The 24136-nt window shown below is 34.4% G+C and overlaps 1 protein-coding gene across 3 annotated transcripts in view; it reads left to right on the forward strand.

The window, feature by feature from the left end:
* The window catches only part of LOC148948775 (thimet oligopeptidase-like), a 136786-nt gene that overhangs the window by 92167 nt on the left and 20483 nt on the right, over positions 1–24136 (forward strand). For all 3 annotated transcript variants that reach the window (XM_089094671.1, XM_089094668.1, XM_089094669.1), the window contains 4 exons: positions 13437–13576; positions 16656–16944; positions 20422–20534; positions 23083–23302. In XM_089094671.1, the coding sequence (XP_088950797.1) occupies positions 13437–13576; positions 16656–16944; positions 20422–20534; positions 23083–23302 (762 nt within the window). The remainder of the gene's footprint in view (positions 1–13436; positions 13577–16655; positions 16945–20421; positions 20535–23082; positions 23303–24136) is intronic.

Below are 24136 nucleotides of genomic sequence, written 5' to 3' on the forward strand. Positions count from 1 at the left end.
ATAGCAAAAAACATACAACAAGTAGTAATATACATGAATAAACAGATCTTAAAGCGAGGAATGCTTTGATTGAATATGAAAATCAAGCTTAAAACGAAAACAAATATTTTGCTATTAAAGTACAAATGAAACTTATAATGAACAGAAATTAAATAAAAAATCAATGCGAACAAACATAAAATATATATTAAGATACATAAATAAATAAACTTTAAAACAAGTGGAACTTAAAATGAATATGCAAATCAAGTTTGTATCGAATTAAAATAACTACAAACAAAACTTTCGGTATCGTCTCACTGCAGAAGCCTAAAACCAACTGCGTCATTGGCGCTTTACTGAAAACCAATTATATTACAAATGTTTTCTTTTGTATTTAATATTGAAAATAAATATTAAAATTGCAGTAAAATTTTGGACTGATGAGCTTTAAGCAATTAATATCATTATGCATCAAATATTCAGTTTGATTTATTAGTTCTTTTCAAGATTGTTCAAGACAAATATAGTTTCACTACAAACAAGAGCTTGGATACTGTCCCCTTCCTTAACGGTAACTAGAAACCAAAAGCCAACTGCGTGATTGGTGTTTCACTGCAAACGAATTATATTACAAATATTTTCTTTTCCAGTTCTTACAGAATTGAAAATAAAAATGAAATTATAGTGAAATATATTCTTGAACTAATGGATCTGTCTAATCTCCTAAATCGGGAACGGAGGAGATAAGTAAAGTTCTGCCCCGTATTAGATGAGTCTCCAACCTCACCCTCCCCCTCCCCTACTGTCTACGCTAAAGTTTTCTTCCTTATGCCAAGTACGCCGCCCCCACCCCAAAAACTTTAATAAAGTAAAGTTTTGTATGGGAAAAACACATATTGAATCTATTATAATTATCCAATTATAAGGTTAAAATACATAATCCGTGATATATGCAAAATTGCTTTGGCACACAAAATCTAATAAGGTCAATTCCAAACAGCTGTGATCCCTTTGTGTCAGCAAGTGAAATGGACAAAACACCCTTATTGGAGCTATTTTTTCAATCCATTCATTGTTGCCAATCGCTGTCCACAAGTTATGCAAGCTGTCTATTGTTCATATGTAAGGTTTTTATCAAAGAGGTAATTGTATAGACTTTGAAAAAAGCCTTATTCGATTTAAATTGAAAGGTCTAGATCCGTTTCTTAAAGTCAAGAATAATCAGACAGTAAGAACACCCCCCCCATGCAATAAAAACTTGAAACTTTTTGCAATAAAAAACAAACAAAAATTAATTAAAAAAAAACTTTCCGAAAAATAAATTTTTCAAAGAAAAGTAAAGGCCATTTTAAAACAAAGCTCAGGAGATACAAATGCTTGTTAAAATTCAAACTCAAAATGACCAGAAATTACTATTAAAGAATAAATGAAACCCAAAACGAACAGAAATTAAATAAACAATCATAGCAAAAAACATACAACAAGTAATAGTATAAATGCATAAATAGATCTTAAAGCGATTAATGCTTAAATTGAATATGAAAATCAAGCTTTAAACAAAAAAAAAAAATAGTTTGCCATTAAAGTATAAATGAACAGAAATTAAATAACCAATCAATGCAAACAAACATACAAAATATATTAATGTAAATGAATAAATAAATCTTAAAACAAGTGAAACTGAAATTGAATATGCAAATCAAGTTTGAATCGAATAAAAATAACTACAAACAATAGTTTGGGTATCGCCTCACTGCAGAAGCCTAAAACCTACTGCGTCATTGGCGCTTTACTGAAAACGAATTATATTACAAATGTTTTCTTTTGTACTTAATATTGAAAATAAATATTAAAATTACAGTAAAATTTTGAACTGATGAGCTTTCAGCAATTAATATCATTATACATCAAATATTCAGTCTAATTTATTAGTTCTTTCCAAGATTGGTCAAGACAAATATAGTTTCACATACAAGCAAAATTTGGATACTGCTCTTCTTTAACTGTAAAAACCTAAAGCCGTCTGCGTCATTGGTGCTTCACTGAAAACGAATTACTCATATATTACAAATTTATTATTTTCCAGTTCTTACAGAATTGAAAATTAAAATAAAAATTACAGTGAAAAAAAAACTTGAACTGATGGATCTGTCAACAATTAATATCTTCATATATCTAATATTCAATTTGATTTTGTTTGTACTTTCCAAGACTGTTCAAGACTCATATAGTTTTGCCATTTTTTTTTAACTCTACCATTTTTTCTAACTAATCGTGTTAGTTTGTTCTGAAAATATTCTATGGCTGCTAGGCATTTTATTTGAGCGGAAAACTGCTCCTCAATCTTTGTGGAACATGCATTTTCTTGCCTGAAACACCAAAATATAATAAAATGTCAAGTTTCGGAGTGTTCCACCACTCGCAAGCAAGTGCCATTGGTATTTTTGAATCCGCATGATCAATTTAGGGGGTTGAGGGTAGGCTAATTCTCGTAGCAGCCCCATTCCGTCGTGGTATGATTCACATTTTCAACACCTGGCGTCCGGACTATCATATAATCTACCAAGCATACAACTACCCCAAATTAGTATCAATGAATTAATGAAACCCAAAACGAAAAAAAACTAAAACAAATATGAGAGTCAAACTCAAAAGGAGCATAAATTAATGTGAGTAGGTTTCAAAACCCCTATGCTTTCTAAAAGCCAGAATATAATTTGTACTTTACTGAAAAAAAATTCAAAGGAGTATACTGAAAAAAAAATGTGCATTGTCAATTTAATATACATATGCTGATATTTATTCCCTAAAATCTTAATTAATTTTTGATTTCTTAAAGTTACAAAAGTGAAAACATTTCAAAGAATTGTTTTTAGTAAAGCGCCAATGACGCAGTAGGTTTTAGGCTTCTGCAGTGAGGCGATACCCGAAGTCTTGTTTGTAGTTATTTTTATTCGATTCAAACTTGATTTGCATATTCATTTTAAGTTTCACTCGTTTTAAGATTTATTTATTCATTTACATTAATATATATTGTATGTTTGTTCGCATTGATTGTTTATTTAATTTCTGTTCGTTATAAGTTTCATTTATACTTTAATAGCAAAATATTTGTTTTCGTTTTAAGCTTGATTTTCATATTCAATCCAAGCATTACTTGCTTTAAGATCTATTTATTCATTTATATTACTACTTGTCTTGTTGTATGTTTTTTGCTATGATTGTTTATTTAATTTCTGTTCGTTTTTTGTTTCATTTATTCTTTAATAGTAATTTCTGGTCGATTTGAGCTTGAATTTTAAAAGGTATTTGTATATACTGAGGTTAAGTTTAAAATGGCCTTTACTTTTCTTTGAAAAACTTATTTTTCGGAAAGTTATTTTTAATTAATTATGGATAAATAACAAAATGTCAATATTTATCAATTTTTCTTTTTTTTTTCTTTTCTGAAGTTTTATCCCGCAAATTTTTAGAAAGTTGGGGGACTTTTTAAGATACGAAATGGGTGATTTAGCCCCCGATAATTTACTCTGAGTGTGTATAATTGCAGCATTTTGGTTCTATATTAGTAACCTATGAGCTAGTATTTTTTCTTATTTTAAGAAATTCTTTATATTTTATTTTTTGAACCTACTCTTCAATGCTAAGTATCTTAATAAGTTCATTTGGTATCTAATAAGGTATTTGGACTTAGTTGAAATCGTTTTATTGAATAAATGACTCGAGCTTTAATAATTTAGATGACTGCAAGTGACTGAATTAGTTTCGTTAGTATTAGTAATTTAGTAATAAAAATAAACTGTTAAGTCAGAATTTGACAACCGGAATATTCAATTTTCTGAAACAAGTATTGTGGTTTTGTTTCCTCTAAAAGTCTTAGAAAACTAAATTATGGAGGATTCAGTTCTATTTTGCCTCAAAAATCTCTAAACGTCAAATATGCCGAACTCGTAAATATAGTGTGCGCAAGGTTTAGTTTAGCTCAAGAGACACTTGCTAAGTTTCATCAAGAAGTATAACATGGTCCATAACATTAAGTTTTGAAAGCTCACATTCTAATTTTTTTTTCTCTTTGGATATAATTTACTTGTAATATTGATCCTTCTATAAACTTAACTTGTTGTCAAGACTGGATAGATTGGTGGTTCTTAAAGCAGAAAATATGCTATCTAGTGAAAAACACATGAAACGATAAATAAAAAAATTAAATATCCTGAAAATCATTTGGGGCTGCTCAACTATGATATGTTTATGCACACTAACCTTTATGTATTTTTCTAAGGTCTAAATTTATGTCTGTGTCCGAATTATTAAGCATTATAAAACGATTTTTTTTTTTTGCCACGTTTCACATTTGTTTTTGTTATGCATTTCTTAAGGCGGCACATCGGTCATTGCTGTCTTCTCCAAGGTCGATACAAAATAAAAAAAATAAGTGAAAAAAGAAAAATATAAATTTAAATCCTTTTATTGCGCTAATTTCATAACAGTTCTAAAATTTTACTTGATTTAAGGCTCCTGCTGCATGGTATGTGGCGTAGAGAGCGTAGCAACTTTGTTCCTCCAGGTGGACCTATCTGCTGCAGTGAAGGAGGCCTCGACAGCAGCAATGTTGGTCATGTTGAGGAACTTCTGAAGTCTGTACTTCCATCTGGTCCGAGGTCTACCCCTCGGGCGTAACCAACCATGAGATAAAGGGTCAAAGTTGTATGTAATTCTAGCAGGGGATGTTGGTGGCATCCGAAAGAGGTGCCGAAACCATCTGAGAGGTCGCTGGGCAATTTGTGGTGAAAATGGAACTTGGTTAGTAAGGGGCAAGGAGTGGTTCATTACTCACAGAATCGTGCCATTGGAGCCCCTCGATTCGACGGCGTTGTTTTGTCTGGCAAGCGTCTATCGTGCTCAAGATGGTGGATTTGAGGCCATATCTCAGTCGCGTAGAGTAAGACTGAGCTCACGGCTGACTTATACATGTCCATCAACTTGTGTCTGGAAATATCGGGTGATCTCCACATTGTATTGAGTCTTCTGACGACAGAAGAAGCTTTCATGATTCGGCTACCCGGTTCCGTGCCCACGGAGCAATCATTCAAAGTCATTCGAAGCCAATGTAGGTGAAGTTAGTAACAACTTCAACTTAGACTCTACTAGTTGTAATAAATTCCAAGAGCACACCTAGGGCTGGTGGCTCGACTGTCTTTTTTTTTAGCCAATTTACTTTAAGCCCAAGTATTGCACCTTCTTCCTGCAGAACATTCAATGCGTGTATTAGCTGTTGTTTTGAGTCAGTAACGAGTGTAAGATCGTCTGCGAAGTCAACGTCGGCGGGACTCGATCTCCAAATTGGAGGCCAGAGAGCAATCGATTGTTTGTTCGAGTCATGGACATCGACTATTGTACAATTAAGCAATTCTAGGGTTACATCACACCCTTGTTGCAAACCAGTTTCGATAGTAACTGACGTGCTTCGCTTCCCATTCACTTCAATGCTGATCTCGGTTTCCTTGTACAGCTTTTCAAGGAGTATACAATATGTGGCTGGGAGTCCGAGAGAACGGACTATATGTCGTCGGCCGAATCGAGATTTACGGTCGGCCGAATCGACGGCAGCCTTAAAGACCACAAAGTCTTTTTGTCTTTTCTACCAGCTGCCACACTGTAAGAATCTGTTCAGTAGTAGATCTCTTGGGCATAAACCTGGCCTGTTGGATTCACCTCTTCCTTCGCAGAAAATGGCTGCAGTGGTCTAGGAAAGTCATAGCAAAGAGCTTTCCGGATGTTGAGAGAAGAGTAATCCCTCTTTAGTTTGATCATATTCTCTTGCTTCCTTTCTCTTCCCACAGAGGTAGGATGATATCCGCAAGCCAGTACCTCGGAACCCTTTTTATTTGCCATACCAGAGAGAAGAGTATTTGGAGCCAGAGCAGCATTGCTGGTCCTGCGTTTTTGAGGAGTTGTACTGATAATCCAAATAATATCGGAACTCTATTGTTCTTCAAACGTTTTGTTGCTGACTGGATTTCCGCCATCGTGAAGGGAGTTTCAATTTTCTTTGTTGACGGTTCATGGATGCTACCTGCTAGGATAGCAAGGTCCTTGTTAGTCTGCACGACATTATTGTCATTTAGGAGATTGAAGAAGTGGTCCCTCTATCGATTTAACTGGGCAGTTTCGTCATTGAGTTGCTGGCCGTCTTCAGACAACTGGTCCAAGCGAAGGAGCGTAGTCCCCTTTAAGATCGCGACGGTGTTTGTAGAGGCTCTCGACATCACCTTTCATAGCAACTTCCTCCGTATTGTTTGTCTTCTTTTCTAGAAAGACTTTCTTATCTTTCAACCTGTTGCGGATACCTTTGAGTCTTCTGTAGATCGGCGTGTCACCAAACAGCCTGGGCCTACCGTATCTGGCCTATAGTTCCGAGTGTGTCTGTCTGGATTCATGGCTTGTTCACGCGCTTCTTTCGTCCAAGTCAAGGACATTGCTTTAAAAAAAACGCCATGCCTCCTCTGAGTCAACAAATGGTAAGAGTGCGTCAAAACGATTCGAGATATCAATAGCATGTCTGGAGCATACTTCAGGTTCTTAGAGGCATGGCATATCAATCTTTGGGGGTCTCGGCTCTGTGTACTGAGCTTTGAGTCGTAGACGGACATTTTCGACTACCAGACAATGATCAGTATTGCAGATTTCAAGTGTACTGTATTTTCTGCAATTACTAATGCATGATCGCCATCTCTGTGAAATAATTATATAGTCGATCATTTTTTTTGGTACGGCCATCATTACTGCACCACATGTATTTGTAGATGTCTTTCCTGACAAACAGGGTGTTTGAGATGACATGGTTGTGAATGCTGGAAAGTTGTAGGAGTCTTAATCCATTGTCATTTAGACGGTCCTGAATAACTGGTCTCATAAAGTGCCACCACAGCTTGTGGCTATCGCACACGGTGGCATTAAAGTCGCCGAGCATGATAACAATATAATGGGATAAGACTTCAAACAGTTCATTGGTCAGGGCCAAATAGAAATTATCTTTTGTTTCAGTTATAGCTTAATTTGCTGGAGCATAACAGATAAGAACTGTCGCTTTGCTTTGCTTGTGACTGAAACGAGGACGGGTGATTCTAGTAGATACTTTTTAGACTCATCAAGGACTAGCCCTACCCCGCTCCTCCTGACATTTTGCTGACCCGAAAAGAAAAGATGATATCCTTCATCAATAGATTTAGGTCCATCCCCAGATAGATGGGTATCTGTTATTCTGGCAGTAGAAATGGGGAAACATCTTAAGTTCTATTGCCAAAAGTGACTTTGCTCCGTGGTAATCAAAAGTCAAAACATTCCAGGTGGCAATACGGAGGCCATCTTGGTCAAGAAGATTCGAACGATGGTCAATTTTTGGTCCACGGACAGGTAAGGGTCTGGGGTTAAAGAAGGTTGGTCATCCAAGGCAGTTACTATGCTTTTCATTGCAATCAATTTTGGGCGGAGGGTTGCAAGCCCAACTGACCCTTGGCGTAAGATCTGATTAGAGCTAGTTGAAACCTAAATACTGAAATCCTTGGGGTGAGCTCCAGCCGCCTCATGAGGTTGAGGCCACCCTTGTAAAGGAGCGTTCGGTTAGGAAAAATCCCGAATCCAGAGGCACGTGGTCAGCTAATAAAATGTGCCTCATCTCCGACAAACTCCACTAACCTCGTGCAGAGGCCGTTGTCCATAAATATTGATCCTACGCCCCACCGCAGTTGTCCTCCTATAGAGGATCCTCCCACGATGGTGTTCTGCTTCACCATGCAATTTAACCATTGCTGGGAAAAAGTGTTGGGACGTGTCCTTACTCCGGTGGGGCATGCTGAGTGCACGTTGAAGGGGCCTTCTTCCCCTCCACCTGTATTTATGACCCCCGGCTGAGGGTGGCCCAGTTTCTATTATGGACCCCCCAGAGACTAGCCCATCCCCTATTGGTCCGCTCCTCTTTCACTGGAGGTACCGGACATATCTGTCGGGGTTTCCCCTCGCTGCCACCTGGGGACGCGCTGAGTGGCCTGGGGGAGGCCCCTACTTAGAAGGTGAATCACATGATACTTCTTTCGTTTTTTCCTTCACAGACTCGCACACGCTGTACTAACACGCTCCACCAATACATTGTAATTTCACTTTGTCTTCCAACTGCAGATTTTGCTGTGCAACATTTTCGCTTGCAATTTATTGGGATTTTTGCTGTTTTTTGTTCTTTGTCTTTTTCTTTAGTTGTTCAGGGCAGTTTGCCATCTTTTGTAATTTTGTATGCGTCACAGATACTAAAAATGATACGACCCCCCCCCCCTGGAAAAAATGATGTTATTTTTGTTCTATAAATGCACATAAATTTAACGTCACTAATGTGGTTTATTTTCCAAAAGTAAGGCTCTAAACGAATTTTCTCAAACTCGTGACCTATCTAGGTCGCCTTTTCATACCAGAAAATCCAAGGGTGCCAATTATATAAAAAAAAAAAATCAGAAAATCTATGGAGCCGTTTTCAAGAAAAAGTGTATGCATACGTACACACGTAAATACTCAGTTTCTCGGCTAAAAATAGCGGATACACGTGCCTGACTAGGCAAAACAAGAACAAAGGTATTTTTTTGGTAAAACCAAGACCGGGAAATGGGCTTGATTAGCCATTGACACCCTCACATGAAGTTGTGACTTCCTCCAAATAATCTCTTCCCAACCCAATGGGACAAACTTATTTTTGTTTGGCTCAGGGTGAATGGTCAAAAAGCCCAATTTTTGGCAACCTGTCATCCTCATTTTGTTAAACGTGTCCTAGCCATTTAAATTTTCCTTTCATTATAGCCCTAGAAAGTGAGTAGAACCGTATAATTTCGCACAGTTTGCTGTTTGACACACGACCAGTCAAACAGGTGCCTAAAACTGTCCTTTGAAAATTCTTTTGGGAAATTTTTAATAAATCTTCCATTACTTTCTGAAGTGCTCTCATTTTAGAGAGTACTTCAAGGCCATTTTCATTACCGTAAAGATTAACAATTTTTTTATTTGACAAAAAATTGATACTTTAGAAAATGAGTTTGGAATAAAAGTTTGACATATCATAGAAATTTGTTTCGTCATTGCTAGCAGGGCACTGGAACATTATAGAGAGCTGTTAAAGGGCTCATTTGAAAGGAAATTGCCATATCTAAATCTAGCTAGACTTGCATCTGAATGCTGCGGAATGGCAATCCGCTCTGTTTTAAAGAAAATTGTCATAATAGACAGGATATAATTTCTTTTACAGAAATATCCTGTATACAGAAAAGTGAAAACCATCAGATAAAGTTACAGTGATATTAATTTCAAATTAAAATTTCTTCTTATCCCTTCAAACTATCACTCAATTGCTGTTTATGCCCAAAACAAGTTCTATAACGTTAACTTTCATACTGTAGCGTAGGCCTTCCTAAACTATAGGTCGCGACCCCAAATGGGGTCGCGTAGCAAAATCATAGGGTCGCAAGAGATTCTAAAGTCAGATATTTAAATACTAAGTAAAATATTTATAACGTATTACAGGAAAAGACATATATTGTAAAGTTGATGGACTGAAGGTCTAGAATAGAAAAATTGATGTGGAATATGCACAGATGGTGCAACATAGATGACGGGAGAAAACAATGATTTTAAGTTGTTTTTTCAAGCTACTCATTATGACCATATAACTTTTACTCACTGCCTTATTCACCGAGAGGCCCTTGCAGCAAAAAAGTTAGCGCCATAATTGAACAATGTTCTTCAGAATGCTGTTAAAATTATAAATTTTATTTAGAGCCATGCCCTTAGCGGTCACTTATTTTCAAGTCTTTGTAAGGATATGGATTCCGTCTATACAACTTTATTATTACATGCAGAAGTAAGATGGTCGTCAAGAGGTCATAGTTAAAGAAGATTATAATTATTAAAAGACGGAATATTTTTTAGCCGAACGAAAATATGAACTTGCTGCTTTTCTTCAAAACGACTTACGGCTATCCAAGCTGTGTTATTTGTCGGATATATTTGCGAAATTAAACGATCTCAACTTGTCTCTTCAAGCAAAAAATTGCGATATATTTTCTTCTAATTATAAAATTGAAAGTTCTATTAGAACGACTAAAATTTGGAAAGATAGGATAGGAAAAAAAAATCGTTCGAAATATTTTCCAGTGTCGACAATTTTATAATCAAGTGTCAAATCATTGTCAAACTTTTATTGCAAAAACTATTTTAAATCACTTAAAAGCGCTAAAAACCTTGTTCCGTACATATTTTATATTAAATATTGATTTCAAAAAGGTAATTTGGATTCAAAATCCTTATTGTATTGATTTAACTGAGATTGATCTTATGCCACTTAAAGCTCAAGAGGAATTTGCTGAGCTTTCGAGTGATTCAAACTTAAAACTACAATTTCCAAGAAAGGCCTTGACTAAATTCTGGATCAGAACTAGGACTGAATTTCACACAATTGCAGATATGGCATTGTATGTTCTTGTATGTACATTGTATGTACACCACATATTCATGTGAAGCTACTTTCTGAGCTTCAACACATCAAACCCCAATATCGTTCATCGCTAAAAAATGTTGAAGAGGTCTTACGTCCAGCAGTGTCAAACATTCCACCAAGATTTAATTTGTTATGCAATAAAAAACAGGCGCATCCATCTCGCTAAAGTTCTCCTTTCATTTTAATTTAATATTTACCACCCAACGACTGCGTTCGAATATATTCGATTGAACTAAGACAGTCAGCATTCTCTTTTATTTATGTTATTGCAAACAAAAAAAAAAATCAATTTTGATGAAAAATAGGGCATATGATTTTTATAAGTATAATAAAACCAACTATTCAACTTTTGTAGAATTTTTTTATTTTAGATTTTTGTATGTTTCTAAACAATTTTTAAAACTATACACTTTCATGTGTACATGTATACTGTTATCTTATAAATGGATTATCAAAAAATATTTATTTGTCTCTCAATTATACTTATATTGGGTCGCCAGGAAATTCGCAATTGTAAATGGGGCCGTGAATTAAAAAAGTTTAGGAAACCCTGCTCTAGCGTAATCATTAATAAAAACTGGTCACGTTAAAAAGTTTTCGGATACCTTGTAGTGGCTGAATGGATAAAGTGGCGCCTGCAAATCGTGGGTACTGCGGTTCGATTCCTGGCTGTTACAAGGGTGATATATAATAAATAATATAATTAAATAATAATTAATATAATTACATAATTTTATAGTAAAAAATATTAATAATTTTGCTTGTAAATATTTTTTTTTCAAACCCTGACAAAAAGGTGAAGTTTGGTTTCAAACAGGTCGTATTGAAGAAATAAAAGTAAAGAAAGACTGGTCCATATAGTTGGAATTTTTTTCAAATTAAAGCATAGTTTAAACTAATGTCTGGGAGGCAACCCTCCTTTTCACCCATTGCACCAAATAATGACATATTGTATTATATACTAATGATATTCTCAATTCAGAATGTGCTAAATTTTTACGTAAAGAGTGGACAGGGGATTTCAAGGGCCAGCACCCCCTTCAATATTGGATTATTCCAGTTAGTTTTAAAATTAAACAACACCCTTGTCTCCCATAAAAAAGCTTGTTTTTTCAACATTTAATTCCAATCATAATCAAACGGGACCATTCGGCCTTATCAATAATTAAATTTAAAAAAAGAAACTTTTTTTAACTGAAAGAAAGGAGCAACATTAAAACTTAAAACGAACAAAAATTATTACGTATATGAAGGGGGGTGCCCCTCCTCAACACCTTGCTCTTTACGCTGAAATTCTTAGTACTTTTGACAAGGAAGAGGAGGCAACCTCTTTTATACGTAATAATTTTTGTTTGTTATTAGTTTTAATGTTGCTCCTTACTTTCCGTTGAAAAAACTTGTTTTTTCATTTAATTTCTGACCGTTTTTTTAAATAATGCCAGGAAATCTTGCCCCACCTCCACACATAAATGCCCCCCCCCAAGGAAACATCCTCTAGACAATTCCATTCCCAGTGAAAATTTACTCAGGACAATTACTTTTAACAACTCCACGCGTAAAATTGAGACGGAAAAGAGAAAGCAAGACATAAAAAATTCTTGCAAGTTCCCCCAGTGTATAATTTCTCCTGGCAAGTTCACCCCCTGGAAACTTCCCTCCCCATGGAAGAAAAACAGAAGAAAATTCACCCCCCCCCCCTCCCACCAAAAAATATATGCATACTTGGTAATAACAAAAACTATGCGTAAACAATGGACAAATTTTATAACATAAAGACCTTTCCCCTGGGGCTGTGGGGGGGAGGTTTGTGTTATAACCAAAGGCATAGTTATTGGACCTTTCGACTATGATGAACAAAATGGCTGTCTCGAAATTTTGATCCGGCCATTTTGGGAAAAAAGAGGCAGGGGAATGGGCCTAGTTGCCTTCCAATCTTACATAAAAAGAGCACTAGAACTTTTAATTTTTTTTGTTCGAATGAGCCCTCTCACGATATTATAGGACCACTGGATCGATAAGATAACCCCTGAGAAAAAAAGAAGAAGAAAAAAAAAACAAACACGCATCCGTGACCTGCCAAAAAATACAAAATTCCACATTTTTGCAGATAGGAGCTTGAAACTTCTACACTAAGATTTTATGATACGCTGAATCTGATGATGTGATTTTCATAAAGATTCTGCTTTTAAGGGGTGTTTTTCCCTTTCTTTAAAAATGAGGCAAATTTTCTCAGGCTCGTAACCGTTAATGAGTAAAACTAAACTTAATGAAACTTATATATTTTAAATTAGCATAATAAGCCGATTCTTTTGATATATCTATCCGTATCAAAATTCCGATTTTTAGAGTTTCGGTTACTATTGAGCCGGGTCGCTCCTTACTTACAATTCGTTACCACGAACTGTTTGATTAAAAATAATTTCTTAGACTACAATACCTTTCCATTTCAAATTTAAACAAACGGAAAAAACACGTGTAATATTTCACATAAGACAAGAAAAAGAAGCAAAGTTTAAATAAACAATACAAATCTGAATATTTTGGCTTCACATTTGGAAGGCTTTATCAACGGTAACGGTAACCTTTATCCAAACAGTCCTAGACATTGTTGGAAGAATCTCTGTGCATTAATTTATTTTACTGTGTGTTTCAACCTTCTTTTCATAGTAGACCTGTGCACATATGGCACACATTCTTTTATGCTTCTTCTGTGCACATATAGAGAATCGAAGGGCTCCTCCCAAGGCTGATCTGATAGCACTGCTAGGAAAATTTTGTAATCAGAAAAATATTTCGCGTTTGTAATTGAACATTTTAAACCCGCCCTTTCCCTGCCCTCTCTTAATTTGGTCCTTCGTGTACCTGTGATAAAATAGGTGTGCTGTCAAGCAGGCTACTTTTTAATCTTGTATTTTTAAAGCCTTTATATGCTGCTGAAATTGATTTTGGCACGAGAAGTTCGTTTCTTGGATTTGTTCAACATTGTTCAAATTCGAAGGAGTTAAGGAATGCAAGCTATGAAGCTGATAAGAAACTCGAAAACTTTGCAGTAGACATGAGGTAATTACTTTTTATTTTCCAAAGTGTGTAAAGTCAGCTCTATAGGATTGAAGGCTACTCTGCAAAACTAAATGAGAAATTTAGTTCAGTGGTGGCTCAATTTCATAAAAAATGTTAAACTGAAACCAAATAAAAAAATATAATGAAGATGGATATTTTAGCCTTTCTTTGTACTTTCCCCTATTTCCAGCATGTCGAAGGGTATTATGGTGGGATTATAGAGGAAGTAGTCTTACATAGTGAGGCTACAAAGCTCTCGTTACTATAAAAAAGGAAGGGGAGTGAAAGCAAACAAAAAGGCTCACTGTGTAGACGAGACATGGTACAAAGATTTTCATCACAGGAGTATTGAACCTGTTGAAACATGAGACTTCAGTAATTTGTTATGTAAAATCAAACAATAAAGTAACTTGTGGTATAATATCGTTCCCACAAGTCTGGATGATTGTCTTCTGTGTGTCTCTCATAGGATAGGGGGTCTTGAAATGTAGAATGGCACTTCCGGCTGTTAAGAGCCAAACCATTTGACCAGCACCAATCCTTTACTTTATCAAGAAGACCTTGAGCTACGGATCTTGGCAGATTACAGGTCCACTGCAGCAATGAAAAAGTTACTATCGTCAGCAAAAAGAACGGTGCACATGCAGATGAGGATCATTAATTTAATAGAAGTGGTTATCATGTTTGCTTTACGCACTTTTTGGTTGTTCCTTGGTCGGATCCTTGCAATACTATTGTTCATTCTAGTTCTGGTTTCAGATCAGTAAGATGTATTTTTTTTTCTTTGATGAAATTAGATCGCCTGTTGAAAGCAAATGTAGGATGTTCGTCTCAAGTTCATTAACTGTGGAGGTTGATCTTGATATAGCATATTTGTTCTATGAAAACTCTCAAAACTATCACCCCAGAAGCTTATGAAAATTTAGTGTTGAATTTACATTGACCTTTATTACCTTATTTCGGCAGGTTTTGCGTGCAGCCTTTTAAGAACCTCTTGGGTGTTTTAAAACGCTCCCTCTAAAATAAATGGATATTTTCGAATGGCATGTTTATTCCAAATACAAATATTGCTGATTTCATTTTTTTTAAATTTGGATTTCTCTTTCTTTTTTTGTTGAAAAATGTTGTATCACGTTTAAAAATAAAGTAAAAGTGACAAAAGCATAAAGTACTTGAGAAAGTACTGTGTGAGCTTCTGCATTTGAGGGCTTCAAGTGTACCTGTTTCTAATCCTCTAGGTCACTGTAGAGAGATATAAAACAGTACGTTCTTCAAAATAATATCTGTCACCTAATGTCTTGGCCCGTATAAAAGCTCCTCCCATATCCTTTGTCTAAACGATCCAGTGTATGTTTCTCAGTTCCTCGATCAACTTTGAAAAACGGCGTGAACTTGTATTATTTTTTTGATATTTTTTGCGCATATGTGCATATTACGAAGTAAAATTTAAGAATCGTGAATCAACAGAAATCCCAACCAAGGAAAATAAACTAGCAAGTAATTATTTTAGTTTTAGTAGTTTAAATATAGCCTATGAGTATCTCCTTTTTTCCACAAAGAGGCAACATTTTTAAAAACTAGTATTTGATTATCTCCTTAATGAGCTCCTCAGTACTACAGACAATAAAAATCAATATCAGTAAACATATGGGAAAAAAGGAAGTGACTAAATTTAATTCAGCTGCGAGTCTGTATTCATCCCAACCACAAAATTTCCCTTTGAAAAAAAATGGATAAAGCTATAGAACTGAAATATCAATGCGAAGCGCTAAATTTCCTAATCAAATGTTTTTTTTTTACCTTGATTATCCTTATATATTCATTCTTTGTTTTTCTTCCCATTCTCAAACCAATGTTATCTTTACCTTTTGCATTATTAAAGCCAGATCAATTATCTTCCTTTTTCTTTTTTATCTCTTCAACATATTGCATTCTTCCTTATCCCCTAGATGCTTGATTCGTCTTATTTCTTTTCCTGTTCTCCAGGCTGTGAATACAGATGCCACACGCGGGCCTACCGATGAAAAGATCTAATGTCGCTTATGTTTCTCTTGGTTTATATGTTCTCTATATATGGAAGTGCAGGTGCATCTCGGTCCAACTTTGTATAATGGTTTGGATTCAAGATTTGATCGTTCTGTTTATATCTCTCTACGGTGCTCTAGGATTAAGTACTCAGAGGATGCTGTACTTTACTAAAACTAAAGTATAGTACCATATTTTCGCTCTTCCTGATTCTAATTATCTTGTTGTATGGCATCCTGTTTGTTTTATTTGGCTGTGCAATTTTCAGGTTGTTTTCTTTTCTGTTTATTCTAAAAATTGTTCGTTTTCTCTTGCTTAATGTTTGTCTGCAAAGATGAAACAAAAGTTTGTTGCAGTGATAGGGTATATTTTCCGGAATTTTTCGCTTGGAATATCAATTTTACCTATGTTTAGAGCATATTTTTGTTGCTGTGCATTAGATTTAGAAATTTAATAAAAAATGTGTTAAATTCTCGAGATTTTAATGTTTGTTTTACAGTAGGGATTCCTTAAATTCGATAATGTTTGTTAATTAGAGGGTTTTTCTTTCTGAACACTATACTGTGGTTTACCTTTTTATTAACTAGCAACAGAGGATGCCTTTCTCTGGAACTGGCATTATTGAACCTTTTGTGCGCCTCTGTAAATTCGGAAGAAAAATTATTCGAAAAAAGAAAATATGTTCTCTTTGCAGGAATGTTTTTGGCTGTTTTTTTTTTTTACTCGAATATTTATTAGGTAAATGAATTGGTATCTCAACCTGAAAAGGCTATTTAATTATTCAAAACGGTCAAATTGCTGTACGATGGAAAATATCAAACCACTTGCTGTCTTGATTTGGGTAATACTCACTCTTGATTCGTGTTGACTAAATAAAAAAAACGTTCCTGAATGAAAGTTAAAAAAAAACTTTTATTAAAAAAAGAGAGTTTACAACTCCAGTATTAATTGGAAAATTGTTCTTATTTTTGCATGTATAGTGTCATTTATAAATGCTTTAATTTATTTATTATTCTTCTTTTCATATACTTACTGATGTTTACCGCTTTTATAGCCTTCGCAAGGACATTTTTGATCGTTTGGTGGCGCTAGTGGATAAAGTAGACATGGGAGCCTTAAAACCTGAAGCAAAGCGCTTCTTAGAACGACTAGTTAAAGAAGGAAGAAGAAATGGCCTTCATTTAGAGGAGACACAAAGGGAGAGAATAAAAGAAATGCAGAAGAGAATGTCAGACTTATCACTGACATTTGGTAAAAACTTAAATGAAGATACTACAAAGCTTCACTTTTCAGCAGAAGAACTTGATGGTCTACCGGACGATTTTATGGAAGCCTTGGATAAAGTAGGAGTTTATTTATCATTTCTATATTTCCTAACTCCTGCTTCGAAAGAGATAGAGAGATAGATTCTTTGGTACATCCTCATCCTCAGGAGCGTCCCGAGGGGGGGGGGTGAGGGGTGCGCCCCAACTTTTTTGGTATTAGGTAAAATTTTTGCCGAAGGCGAAAATTTCGGCAGGAGTTTTGCAAAATCGGCAGAAATTTAGCAAAATTCTTGATTTCGAAATAAATCAGGTAGCGATTCGGTAAAATTTAAGAAGATCACCCCCTAGTAAAACGAGCCCCAGGACACCCCTGCCCATCCTTCTTTAAATTTTACTGTGTTATTGCCTATGAAGATAATTTTTAGGAACACAAAATAGGATAGAAATCCCTATGATATAAATTGCACTATCGTATATCTGGTATGTAGGGAGAGGCTAGGGAAGCAATAATGTAAACCGGGTGATATTGAAATGAAATAAAGATTATAAATGCAGCTTTTCATATATGAACCGTTCATAGGCTAAGTTGATTCCGTTCGCATTGCGTTCAATAATGAGACGTCAAAAATAAGATACTTTACTGATCTCGATAGCAAAATAATAACCAACTCTTTCGGGGAAAATGCTCTATAATTTTCTGTCTTAGTCTACGTGCCTGGGTATCTGGAAGTGACTTAAGTACACGTTAATGATGCGTTATTAAAATTTACTTCTGAAAGCATAACTATGTAAAATCTGATGCCCGAATTTTATCTTTTTTTGCAGGGGGCTCGGGTGTGGACTGGTACCCATTCTTAGTTAATGTCTTGAGCGCATATAGTTAAGAATGTTGCATTTGCTTTGATACAATATTAAATCATCTTAAATATATACTTAGAAGATTTTGTATATAATCTTTATTTTGTTCATAATTATGTCATGGGGATTTTGCTCCACTATCATTGTTTACAAAATTATTTTTTCTGTAGTGTTCAAATATTCTATCTTAGACTTGCTGCATAAAATACGCCATAAAGCTTTAGTCGGCGATTTTGTTAAAAGCAGTATAGAAATTTAAAATACTTGGCCACTTCTTGTAATATCATGTAAAATCTGATGCCCGAATTTTATCTTTTTTTGCAGGGGGCTCGGGTGTGGACTGGTACCCATTCTTAGTTAATGTCTTGAGCGCATATAGTTAAGAATGTTGCATTTGCTTTGATACAATACTAAATCATCTTAAATATATACTTAGAAGATTTTGTATATAATCTTTATTTTGTTCATAATTATGTCATGGGGATTTTGCTCCACTATCATTGTTTACAAAATTATTTTTTCTGTAGTGTTCAAATATTCTATCTTAGACTTGCTGCATAAAATACGCCATAAAGCTTTAGTCGGCGATTTTGTTAAAAGCAGTATAGAAATTTAAAATACTTGGCCACTTCTTTCTTCTTTTCGTGGCTTAGGTGAAAAGAAGTGAAATATTTATATATGATCGAAATATATAACCCCAAACCCCCCCAAAAAAATCTAGCATCTCTGCCCGCAAACACTACGATGGATATTCCTGATCGTAGAGCTTAATTTAACGCTTAAAAAACTGTATATATAAACTAATCACGACAATTCTCTTTCCTGACTTGCTGAGGAAGAATTACATAATTTCAGAAGAGCCACATAGGCAAGGAGTAGCTAGCCTTGTCACCCGTGCCGGGAGATACCTAATAGGTCCTAGTTATTATGTTGTATATCCAAAGCATTCGACACAGGCTAACAATATATAATAAAAAAGGAACATTACTTACGATATATTAGTCACTTTTTTTAGGGGCTAGATAAATGACAATGGAAAACTTAAAAAGGCTTATTAAGATTATGGTACTGCCCCTCCCCCTTTCCCAAAAAATAACTGGCATATGCTCGTCGTTCTGATGATCGTTGTATGGGCTTACTTATGCATAATGTTGGCTGATGTCTGGATTTTTCGGTGGATTCAATTTTTAATTTTGAAATTCCATATATGAAAATATAAAAATCGGCATTTTGACCCCATTTTGTTTTGTTACATATTCTTTCTTATTTTAAAGTGAAATAGTAATACTATAGTTGACGAACACCTTATATACTTCTCTGCAAAAATTTGGGTATTATAAAACCAGAAGGCTGATTACTGACTTTGATTACATAAAAAAAGAATTATAAATATCTATATGTCAAACTGCTTTGGCAAAAAAAAAAGAAATAAAACTGGTAGGTTCAGTTACTTTTTGCGGTTCAAGAATAGCAGTATGACATTGTCTTTGACAGGGAATGGATGCCCTCTCCCATTGTTTATTTGAATAGCCTTTGAAAAATCCTCCTGGAAGGAATTGAGGTAGCAGACATAACCATGAATTTGGTCAGCGTGGGCTCGTGTTTTCAGCAGTTTGCATTGCATCCCCTTAGGTTTTTTTTTTACGGACCTCCTTGCATTTTGAGAAATATTGATTTGAAAAATTAGTTTTCAACTGCTACTACAGTCATTAACTTGTCATTGTCTAACTCGTTAAACATAACAAAAATGGATATGAACAAATTTGTTATGCATTTTTTGACGTTTTTTTGTCAACTAGTCATTGTCTAACTCGTTAAAACATAACAAAAATGGATATGAACAAATTTGTTATGCGTTTTTTGACGTTTTTTTGTTTTCCAATTTATCAACTTTTTCCAATTTATTGGAAATTAACATTACTCCTGTTGTGAATAAAATACTACGGACCTCCTTGCATTTTGAGAAATATTGATTTGAAAAATTAGTTTTCAACTGCTACAGTCATTAGGTTGTATATGAAATTATATCATATTCCGAGAAAAAACAAAAGAGATGCATTTGTTACTGTATCATATAGCAAAATTTAAATGCCCGAAAAGCAAGTAGTTATCCAAGTAGTTCATGCATAATAATATCAAAAACTGTGTTTTAAACCAAATCTAAAGGGAGATATTGTTCGAAGTTTGGAAGCTTTCCAAAGTAGATTTTGCATGAGACCTGGTGTAAGTATGGCTTTAACTTACACAAATAAGTTAAAGCCACCTGCAAGCTCAGCTGCCTTGGGTCTGGAGGCAATGGGCCTTTGAGGCCGGAGCCTCGAGCCAGTTGGATCAACCCCACCACAAATTACAAATTAATTAGTGTGACTTTTTCCTTCTTGTCTCTTTAATTTTTTTTCAAATCATCTTAGTGAAAGGGTTTATGTTGACCTAGACAGAAAATATTGAATGTTTATAATCTTATTCTAATCTTTTGGTGACCAGATTTGTAAAATAAAGCCATTTTGTTCTAAAAAACAAAATGGACAAGCGTTTAATTCACTAAAATTTAAAATGCGACTTTTGTGCAAATTTGACAAAATCCCTGCCTTGAAAACTCAAATACGCTTCCAGTATGTCATATTTATACGCTAGGATAGAATTGGACAGGCTTTTCAATTTGGTCGTTTCAAATAATGTTAATCTTCTGTGTTTTAGGATGAGGAAGGAAAATATGTTGTTACATTACAATATCCTCATTATTTCCCAGTTCTTCGGAAGTGCAAAAGATCTGAAACAAGAAAAATACTTGCAACGGCATACCAGTCAAAGTAGGCATTATTTTCAGTTTCGCAAAGGGATAAACAAGGCTCGGTATTAAAATGAACCAAGTCGGTTTTCTATAACAATAAGTTCAGAATCTGTTACTAAATTCTTTTCTAAATTATTAAATTATCACAAAAAGGGTTACAGTATTTAAGTATTCAACTTGAAAGTAAACGGTGTGAAAAATTATATCCAGCTGGGATTGTTTTAACTGTTGTTAGTTTACTCTATAAGCCAATAGTTCAACCGTTACTTTTTCAGACTTGGCTCAAATTGATACCGAACTCTTCATAGTTATAATTACCTTTTTTAAGAAATTTAATTTTCGTATCTATATTGACTCGTGCACAATGTGCACATTGCCCAATGAGCTACTTCGAATTAATAGAAATTCATTATTTGCTGAAGATTATATTTCACGGTCAAATGCGCTCAGCAAGAGTAGAGCAAATCTACATAACTGACTTTGTTTTCAATTGAATACTGTATTTACTAGAGACTTAAGTTGTTGGAAAAAGGAAGGTTGAATTAAATTGTTTTCTTTGCCCGTTTGCTATTATTTAGTTTGCTTATGGTGTTGTCCAATCGCATAAGATGTGTAATTCCTGTTGTGGACATACCTTCATTGAATGGTAATCTCCCCGGATTGGGGCCTATGTGCTGATGTTTATTTTTTAAATTTTTGGATATTTGATTTGCATAATATAGAAAAACAAATCTTTATCTGAATTAGTTCTCGGCTGTCAAAATTTAAAAACGCGTGTATAAACTTTTCATTATTCTGAGAAAATCGTCTTCAAACTTTCTCAAGTTTTGTTGCACTTTTCCCGCCCATGCGTCACACTAGAAATACGATTGAAGTGAAAAGTAGTTAGGATTAGTTTTAGACAGTATTCTTTCTAATTATGTAATTAAAATACATGCCAAAGTTCGCTGACAGTGTTAAATCTCGATTATTTAACTTTGACAAATGGGGCAAAATGCTTCAGATACGTGTTTTTGCCAGAAAAATATTTGCAGGGGTTTTTATTAGGACATTCTTGCATATACCATTCGATTCACTTCTTTTGAGCTGAATTCAGTGGTATATCTAACTCGGAAAGTGACTTTTCATGTATATAGGCGTTTGTACCTTTGGACGGTCGTTCTGTAGAGATCTAAGGGAGAAGAGAAGATCTAATGACGTTGTAGTCGTGTTCATTCTTTACAAGAAGAAACAGAAAATAATTTTGCGCTTTATCTGAAATAAACGCTAATGTTTTGGTCATTTTATTATTTTAGCAAGAGTTTTGATACTTCGTCCATAATAGCCAAAGTTTAAACAGATAGAGTGAATAAATGTAAGTGTAAAAGTGTAAATAAAATTGTAATCAAAAGAAATTATTTCTTGCCAAGTTATTCACTTTAAATCATCGTCCAATTGCCTCAATTGGTCCTTGTCTTGATGGAAATACTGGTTATATTTCAATCCGTAAATCGCCATCCGTGACACTTAAAAAATATCCAGAGTAGTATAATGCCATTCATTTAAGACTCATCCGCCACTATTGGATTGTATGTCAGTGATGAAAATGTAGCACTTATTTTGTTTTCCTAAAGAGTAGATTATCCTTGCTTTTAATATAAGCAAATTAATATCTGCATTAATGCAAATTAGTATCTGTTTTTCCGTACGTGTGTACGCGGAAATTCCCCTAAGAATGGTCTGCCAAACCCTCCACGGAAAATCGGAAACAGTTGTGTATTAAAAGTGCGCTTTTTGATGATTTCAGGCAATGCCAGAATCTCTTCTGTCTCCCCTTGTTCAAATACCCTTTTATCTTACTCTTCTTGCAAAAAAATACAGGTAAACACAAGCATCAGAAAGAGAGAAATTTTGCTACCCGTTAAAAATGACGTTAAATGACGTTAATGACGTATTTGTTAAAAATGACGAAGGCCATCAGAATCCTTCTTTCTCATTTTTCTCTGTTATTACTTTTATGTGTTTGTTGGGAATGGATTTATAGATTAGATTTTTATCCCAATTATCTTGGATTCAGCTTTAATCCAATCATTTTTACGGATTGGGTTAATTGACTTGAAAAGTGAGCTCAGCCGTTCAAATAATCCATGTGTATTAAACGAACAGCTATTATGTACATTTGTTTATTTACCTTAAATTTTTTTTCTCGAAAAATAGCATTGTAAATTTTTCTGAAAATTGGCTTACTACCATTTTTCAGTGTGAAAACGATGTTGATAAGTCATGACTTCGGGAAATTCGAAATTTTTCGTATGAATTATGTCACAAATACTTCGAATAACTATAATAAATTTTGCTGAAGATGAGTGTCTGTGCTAAATATTTTAGGACGCACATTACAATTTAAATATCAATAGTATAGAAAAATTTTTCAATATAGATATGCATGAAGGTTTTCCGAATAAAATAAAATCTAAGTTGTTTTGCGAAAGGGATAAAAAAAAACTGTCTTACTCAGTCCCCTGGTATTAAAACCTGAACTACATGGCGCTGCAATTGAATACTAGCTATTATTTTTTTCCAAATAGGTGTATGAATGAAAACGTACCTATTCTCGAAGAGTTGATTCGGATTAGAAAAGAAATGGTCGACATTCTGGGTTACCCAAATTACGCAAGTTATATACACGAAATGAGAATGGCCAAAAATCCTCAAAAAGTAGCTGAATTTTTGACAAGTCTTTGCGATAAGCTGCAGCCTTTATGGAAGAAGGAGAAGGAGGAGCTACTTGAATTAAAGAAAAAAGAGGTAAATAAAGTATTTTGGCAAGTGTTTGCTAAATGCTAGTTCAGGCGCTGGTAAAATAACCTATGGACATCTAAAACGGTTCAGGAAAAATGGTGCAATATTTATAGATAGATAAATAGATGATTTTATTGCCCAATCGAAAAACTGTACAAGACCACAAATGGAGTAAATAAATAGACACAGAAAAGACTACACACAAAAAAAAGAAAGAAAATACTATATGTGCTATAATGTTTGAATATACCACTGCATAAAAATAATAGAAAACAACTAGAATGTACTTTTTCAAACAAAAAGAATCGGGAAGAGTAATACTTCCTTCTACTGTGAAGGAGGTAAATCTTTCTACTTTCATTTCGCTGTGTTTATTTGGCTTCGGCAAGGATAAATAAAATAGAACTAAGGGGAAAAATTACAGTTATCAACGATATTATTTCTAGGTTTTTCCAATAAGTTATATTTAATTTATTGTTAGCTTTGCATTCATTTTTTTCTTGGTAAATATTGTTCATGCCAAATAATTAAACTCATATTACATTTGTATACCATTCATGCAAATCATAGCAACAACTGTTAGCACAGAATAATTTTGTCCTGAAGAAACGGGTTTTAAGGACTTTCAAAATTCTCAAAAAATTGTTGTTTTTGTTCATAATTTGAACGTCTTTTTAGAAGAAAAACAAAAACAGACAGTTTAATATGAATCGCAAAAACAGGAGAGAAGAAGGATAAAGAGTTTTTTTTCTGCTTGAAATGAAATGAATCTTTTTTATTCGATATGAAATGGTTTTTGAAATGCCTTGTTGTTTGTATTTCAGTTTTTGTTTGAAATGG

The sequence above is a fragment of the Artemia sp. Qi Xiang Cuo genome, chromosome 9, assembly GCF_049724085.1.
Source record: "Artemia sp. Qi Xiang Cuo chromosome 9, ASM4972408v1, whole genome shotgun sequence".
Lineage (NCBI taxonomy): Eukaryota > Metazoa > Arthropoda > Branchiopoda > Anostraca > Artemiidae > Artemia > Artemia sp. Qi Xiang Cuo.